We start from the raw sequence: 8095 nt of genomic DNA, 5'->3' as shown, positions 1-8095 counted from the left end.
TATAAATGTATCAACATAAATCTGAATTTTACCAAACTTAGAATACAAAATTGGATGAAAACAGTATTATTGTAAGTTCTGTCTAGTTGAGCCGCTGGTTTCAGAAAACATCCATTAAACCAAACAGATCCTCTCAGTTATTGCCAGCTGTGAGGAAATCTCTTCTCCTGGTCACTTCCTCCTTTCCATACTTGGACTGAAGCTGCTCAAGTTCAAATGGATCGGCCAACAGGAGGATCTCATCATCTAGATGAGTCCAGACAGGCCCGTGAATTTCATGGTCGTACCCATTTAGCAGATACGCCTGAGCCCTCGTGAGGTCACCACTGGCTTTCCACAGTGCCTTGGTCACCTCAATCAAATCTTTCTTGGTCTTTGTCATCAAGTTCTCAACATGTTCCACCAAGTCCTTGGAAGGTTCCTCTGGAGTTCCTCTCGTTTGGCTGTCATGTTTGTCCTGCGACTCGGAGTCAAGAATGAAGACGTGGGATGAAGATGCAGGGACAGCTGTGGAACTAGGACCTGGACGCTCTTCTTCAGGTGATGGTGAGGGACAAAAAGCTTCTGGTGCTTCCTGTTGGGCATGTTTGTTAATCTCAGCTTGAGTTTCGGGTTCCCTGGTTAATGTTGCAGATGATGCTGAACTTTCTTGTGCATCTGATGGCTTGGTGATTGGTGCTTCAAATGGATCTTCGCCTTCTTCACTTTCATCCATCTGTGGAAACACATTCAAGTTAGTAAAGTGTGCCTTGGAGGCTTTTCCACAAAGGTAGCAGTTGACCGTTTTCTGATCTGAAAGCTGGATCCGTTTACAAATGTATTTTGGAGAGTTAAGTTAAAAAACCAATGGGTCAATGGCATAAGAAAAAAAAGAAAGAAAGAAAGAAAAGTCTAGTTAAAAAAAAAAAATGTAAAGATCTTTAGAAATGTATTCAGGCTGGTTTCATATGGTTTTGAAAAACCTTCATACTTTTAAGTTTCAATTTTCTAGAATGTAAAAATGTAATGTGGTGTAACTTAAGTGGTAAAAAAAATTTAAAAGTGTAGTTAAAAAATGCAAATATCTTAGAAAATGTATTGAGGCTGGTTTTATTTGGTTTAAAAAAAATACTGTTTCATACTTTCATATTTTTTCAAGAGGTTTTAATTTTCTAGAATCTAAAAACGTAATGTGGTGTAACTTTCAGGTGGTAAAAAAAATGAAAGTAGTTAAAACATGTAAAGACCTTAGCAATTTATTGAGGCTGGTTTCATATGGTTTTGAAAATATTCATAGTTTTTTTTTTTTTGTTTTTTTTTTCAAAAAAAGTTCAAATTTTCTAGAAATAAAAAATGTCATGTGGTGTAACTTTCAGGTGGTAAAAAAGTGAAGGTCTAGTTCAAAAACTGTAAAGATCTAAGCAATTTATTGAGGCTGGTTTTATATGGTTTTGAAAACGTTAATAGTTTTTTTTTTTTTTTGTTTGTTTGTTTGTTTTCTGTTTTCAAGAAAAGTTTAAATTTTTTCTAATCTAAAAATGTCATGTAGTGTAACTTTAACTTTATATATATATATATTTTTTTAAATATCTTAGAAATGTATTGAGGCTGGTTTCATATGGTTTTGAAAAATACTTTTTCAAGAAGTTTCAATTTTCTAGAATCTAAAAATATCATGTGGTGTAACTTTTAGGGGGTAAAAAAATGAAAAAGTGTAATTTAAAAAAAAATGTAAGTATGGTAGAAATGTATTGAGGCTGGTTTCATGTTTTTTTTTTTTTAAGAAAAGTTTCAATTTTCTAGAACCTAAAAAAGTCATGTGGTGTCTATCTATCAGATGGTTTTTATATATATAATAAACATTTTTATTTTATATAAATATTTTTATTAAAAATATATTTTATATAGTTTTGAAAATATAATACTTATTTTCATGAGTCACTAAAATTTGTTCATTAACTATTTTATAAAAACAGGTTTTTAGTGAGATTGTATTCTGAACTAACTATGCCTTATAAAAAAGTCCAATTATATGATATTTTCAGAAACATACTTTTTTTTTTTTTTGGTTTTCGTTCACAGTTTTTTTCCACTTAAAATATATATATTGTATAAAATTTATAAATGCTTGTAAATAAATATATTTATTATATAAAAAAAACATATTATTAATAAAAATATAATAAGAAATAATAAGACTACTTAAAACAACCTACCGTAAATTTAGATCTTTCATCAGAGGTAGATTCAATTTGAACTACATTTTTAAATAAATAGATCCACACAATAAATGAGCGTCATGTCATTGACCCAACAGTTATATCTAGTCAGTAGATGTTGTGCAATCTTACCACATCTGAGTCTTCAAATTCTCTTGCAGCTTTGGCAAGAATCCCAAGTTTCCTAGAATCAGGTGTGGCAGTTTCGCTGGTTGTTTGTCTTATTTTGTTAGGAGATGAATGTTCATTTGATCCTGATTTAAAAAAAAAAGTATAAAAGTTTTATGGACAGAATTTGTTGAGGAACAACACAATAAGTAAAACTATAAATAACATTACCATCAGGAATGTCTTGTCCATCACAGTCTTCATCTAATCCAGGTCTTTTGGACATTTCAGGCTCTGTAGTTTCTTGTTCTTGGACCGGGACAGGAGACGCAGCCTGACTCTCATGGCTTGAGGCGTTTTGAGGCTCTTCTGCAGCATCTGGCACATCTGGAGGAGAACTGGCTCTCTCAGGAGAAGGTTGAGGGTTGGTCCTCACGGTCGGACACACGCTGTTCTCTGTGGCGATTTGCGTTTCAGATGAATCTGACACAACAGGCTTTTGAGGAGAGTTTTGTAAGGTATCCGTCTCAGAGTTCTCAGTGAGTTTTTTCTTACGCAAAGGGCTTTGCGTAAAACAAAGCGGTTTTCTTTTCGTGGGACTTTTCTTGACGAGTTTATGCTGAAGGTGTTTTAGAAACCGATCCCTCATCGACTGCCAGCTGTGGTTGGTCACGCGCCGTTTCTCCATTTCTTTCCAAACCGTGTTGCCTTTGGCTTCATGTTGCCGTTTTTCCATGAACTTCAAGATAGCTGCATCATCTTCAGGTGAGTAAACCAACCGCCCATTGCCCTGATGACGGGTCGCCATCCTCGTCTGAACAGACGGCCCCACGCTAATCACATAGTCGTCCAGATTCAACTGTTGGTTTTGCTCTACGCAATCTTTGATGTATTTCGTAGAGATGTACTTTTGTCCAGAGCTTGTCGTGGCAGTAGTTGCGTCCCCGGGATCGATCAGCAAAATTGCTCCAGGCTCTTGATTGCGACACAAAGTGCCTCCTCCGTTAGTTACCAGAGGGTAAAGTTGAGTTTTTGTTGGACCAGGTCTTACATAGAAGCGCATTGATTGTCCACTTGCGTCCAGGAATAAGACAGGAGAAATGTCAGAGACCTCCTCCTTTCCTTCCTTTGGCATCTTGAGGGTTATCTGGGGGATAAATGAGAAAGTTGTTGGTTGTTATTGGTTTTAAATAATGAAACAATAGACATATTATTTAAAAGACACTATTTTTATTGTTCATAATTCAATTACACTCAGAAAAGTCAAACTAGTTCTCACAAAAGCTCTAGCAGCATATTCTTGGTTTTATATTTTTGACAGACAGACAGACAGACAGACAGATAGATAGATAGATAGATAGATAGATAGATAGATAGAATTACAGAATTCATTCCTTGACTCGTCTTTACTCTTTGACATTACGCTGATTTAAAAGCACATACTTTATGAATAAAGTATAACGTAATAACCATATGGATATGTTTTTATAATTTATTAATAACTTAGTGTACTCATAGTTTTGTTTACACTCGCGAATCTACAACCACGAATTCTACTTTAGATTTTCATGCCACAGGCTTTCTCTACTAATCCGCTTTGCAGCAAACAACATACATACAGAGAACTAGTATAAAGTCGCTACCTATCGAAAAAACTAAATATTGACGAAAGGAAATGTAAACTACCTGCGTTTAGCAGCGCGTCCAAAGATCCTCTGAGCTGTGAGACATGTGAAAACAATATTTCAAAATAAGAGTCATGATGTAGCGCCTCACTAAAGACACTTCTGTGTGAGAGCGGGCGCAGTGACTTTTATTTTGGAAAAAGACGGATAAGGAAATTGTCACTGACTTAGCGCGGGAAAACAATAAAAATGAAAGTAAATATGTGCCTTGGACCACAAAACCAGTCATAAGGGTCAATTGTTTGACATCAAGATTTATACATATTCTGAAAGATGAATAAATAAGCTTTCAGTTGATGTGTGGCTTGTTAGGACAATATTTCGAGAAACAATTAGATTGTTCGAAGAAACATTTTACAAAGTATTGATAGATAGAAATGTTTTAAGCAAGAATATTCAAACTCAGTCATACCAAACATGAATATGAACCCTTAAGCTATTCAATAGTTATTAATAAGCAATGAGTAATTATAATAGTCAAATGTGTGAGTTACATATATGATATGGAGTTACGCAATGGATTGATATTCATTTATAAGTCCTTCTGAGATTATGTAATATAGAGATTTTTTAAAGTGTTATGGATCAGATTTGAGTGCATGGAGTGATTTTCTGAAGCCAGAGTCTGTTCTCAAGGGTAAAATATATTTTTTGAATGTTTTGAATGTGGGAATGTTTTGAACCTCCCTCCATAACGAAGTCGTCACCAATTTAAACTTAATCAAACTTTCATAAACTTAATCTTTTTCTTCTTTATTAAATGGAAGAGCTGCTTGTAGAAATGGACTGGTGTTAAACTTTACAAGCCAACTAGTCCCTTCATTACCAATTTCAACCTGGATTTTAATAATAATAGTTTTCCAAATAATAATAATAATAATAATAATAATAATAATAATAATAATAATAAATGCTTAAGGATACTGACAAGTTGATTAGCTTAAACAATAAAAAAGTATTGGAGGGATTGAAGACATTTATGTACACTGTAAAAAAAAAAAAAAAAACACAAATGGTTGAGTCATCTTAAAATAAATTGTTACCCTTGTTAAGTTCAGTCAACTAAAATAAGTTTAGTCAACCTTAACATCAAATGTTAAGTTGTACTAAGTCACAACTTAGATATTTAAATTTGCTAAACATAACAGATGGGTAAGTAACCCAGCTGCCTTAAAATTTTAAGTTGATTCAACTCAAATATCTAAGTTGTCGCTTAGTATAATTTAACATTTCAAGTTGAATAAACTTTTTTTGAGTTGACTGAACTTAAAATGTTAAGGCAGCCAGGTTACAAATTATTTTAAGTTGACTCAACAAATTGTTTTTTACAGTGTACATAAAATTCGGTTTATACTTATAATTGAGAACAGTTATTCTAATTTTTAACTAAGAACAACAAGCAAGCTGCAACATAAGTCAAAAACCTTAGACCAGTTTTAGGAGTTTTCATATCTAAAGATTAGATACACATAGATGTATTTATAGCAATTTATACCAATATTTTAGAGCTAAAAATAGTTAGAAAATTCAACATTCATTATATACATTTATAACATAACTTTTTCCAACCTAGAACATTTACATGATTTTTCAGGCTTGGAAATCACAATTTTTTTTACATTTCAATGACCATGAAAACCCTGCTACAAATACATTTAAGATCAAGAAGAACAAAAGAGAAACTAAATACAGAATACAGCTAAAAAGATAACCACTGACATTAAATACTGATATACATATTGTCATAAATTGTTCAGTATCACAAAGATGATACAGAACTGATGATCCTGGTCATTGTCCAGTCCTTCTCAGCCTAAACTCATCAGCGTCCTGGGATTGAAAGTTTCTCCTCCAGCCATTAACTCAATCTAAGCAAAGATCTGGTTGGAAAAATGTGTAAATTAATTAAAAATGGCACATTTTAAATGTTGTATATTTCTTAGATTCTCAATTATGCTTACAGATGCAGTTTTCAGTGGCTCCTTGTGAATTTTGATTGATGTTTTTATTTTGACACTCACCTTGATGGGTCACCAGGTTCAGTTGAGAGTAAACAGTGTCTGAACTTTCACTGGTTTTCCCTAAAAGATGCCAACAGTTAATATCACTAGTGCTTACTGTGTGTCCAATATTCATTATATATTCATAAAATCTCTATAGCTTCTAAAAAGAGAACAAAATAATTTATTTTAAAACAATTACATGTTATGGATCAGGCTGATTTCACAAATGGTTGTTTAGGAAAATACTGAGGCATTTTTTGTTGCTATTTAGTCTTGTGGGGGAAAACCAAAGGGGCTTTTTTTTTTACCCCAGAGGTCTTTAGCTCTGCTGTACACTATTGTCATGATCATAAAACCATATGAGTATCAACTTTTCGTTTCAGTTTTTACCTTTGTTTTCTTTCTTTTTCTTCTGTGTCTCTGTAGATTTGAGTTCAATCTCAGCATAAGTGAGTTCAGTTGCTCCACTTACAATCTCTACAATGAATAACATTGATTACTTAGAAAATAACTACTGCCTTTGTAAATGATCATAATTACTTTCTGTAACATCATAAGTTACCTGTGCCTGTGTCTTTATTAATTGTTGCATTAAAAGAGTCATAAATATGAACAGTTCCTGTAATAAATGAATGTATTTTATGAATTTAAAATACATATGAAATATTTTGTCATGCATTATTGATAGGAAAATTAAACTGAATTACACCTAATTGAAATGTAAATGTCAGGTACACAAATATCATATTACACTTCAGAAGAGGGGAAAATTATTTATTGTGAAATCTGTTTTGTTAGTTGACAATCATTTCTAAGAATCTTAAATCTTGTAAAGGTTTATGGTTAATTATTTATGATTAATGGAAAATGACTGACCAGACATGAGTGTTTTATTTCTTGTTTCACTCTGGTTCTGCTCTGATGTCTGACTGTTGTTCTGCTGTTGACTGACAGTAGAGGGAGACTGAGATCTTCCACCTAGTCAAAAATAAAATGTTTATGAAAATATTTTGAGGAAATAAGGGGTCAAAACAAAACCAAAAAAACAAAAAACAAAACAAACAAACAAAAAAAAACAATTTGAATCTCCTTTATACATGCATAAATGGCTAATTTGTAGTAGTCTAGTCCAGCAGAAAATTACCCAAAATCAGTCTAAATACAAGTTTAGACTGTTAAGGCTGTTGTAGGACGAAAGGTCACAGGTTTAAAAACAGAGTCTGCAAATCTGTCATTGAATTTTAATACAGCAGAAGATGAACCTTTGTTGTTTCTGTAGCGCCTCAGCAGGACCAAGAAGACAGTGATGAAAAATGTGAGTGTCAGTCCAGCAGACACTCCAACTATCACAGGATTGAGACCATCAGATCCTGATCTTCTGGAGGAAGCTGAGATGAACACATTTTACAGTCATATTAGTGCTGTAAATTATACAAAAGCATTTCAATAGTGTTTATAGTTCCTAGTCTCACCTGTGACTGAGATCCAGCTCTTGGGTGACTCTCCTTCTCTGAGTGTTTGCAGTAGTAGAAACCCTCATGTGACTTTGAGACACTAGAGATGATCATCTCTGTAGTTTGAATCTGGATGAGTGATTCATCTTTATAGAAATCAGCTCTGGGGTTTAGTGGTGTTATAAACTGATATAAACAGAGTAGAGTCAGAGTATCTCCTTCAGTCACAGGATGAACAGGACTCTCCAGAATCACACCAGCTACAGAAACAGAGCAAACATCAACTGACAAATAGTCATAGAATATAGTATGGATGGATCAACAATGTGGAGACAACAACAACAACAGTAAGATTAAGACTGCATGGGTGATTGAATTGAGTTCACAGTTCAGTTATTTAAATCTGAAACATAAAATAAGGGCTTTGGGAAATGAATACAAACTCACCGTGTACAGTGATATTAACAGGATGATATTTTTCTCCAAATTCAGACTCACACCAGTACACTCCAGTGTCATATGTGAGGGTGGATCTGATTGTACATGTAGATCCTGTTTGTGATCCCCACACTGATGATGAACAATATTCCAGCCCATATTTGTCTGTGTTTCTTCTCACTCTCCATCCAGTAGAGTCACTCTGGTCC

At 33.6% G+C, this 8095-nt stretch overlaps 1 protein-coding gene across 1 annotated transcript; it reads right to left on the bottom strand.

Annotated features, from left to right (window-relative positions):
* terf2ip (telomeric repeat binding factor 2, interacting protein) lies at positions 1 to 4061 on the bottom strand. The gene is made up of 4 exons (XM_051094149.1): positions 3993 to 4061; positions 2538 to 3453; positions 2331 to 2452; positions 1 to 715 (listed from the first exon to the last, which is right to left on the bottom strand). The coding sequence occupies exons 2-4, from the start codon at positions 3439 to 3441 to the stop codon at positions 134 to 136; spliced, it is 1608 nt and encodes a 535-aa protein (XP_050950106.1). The 5' UTR covers positions 3442 to 3453; positions 3993 to 4061; the 3' UTR covers positions 1 to 133.
* Between the last annotated feature and the right edge of the window lie 4034 nt (positions 4062 to 8095).

The sequence above is a fragment of the Labeo rohita genome, chromosome 22 (genome assembly GCF_022985175.1).
Source record: "Labeo rohita strain BAU-BD-2019 chromosome 22, IGBB_LRoh.1.0, whole genome shotgun sequence".
NCBI classification, from domain to species: domain Eukaryota; kingdom Metazoa; phylum Chordata; class Actinopteri; order Cypriniformes; family Cyprinidae; genus Labeo; species Labeo rohita.
This window is presented reverse-complemented; position numbering and strand designations above follow the sequence as displayed.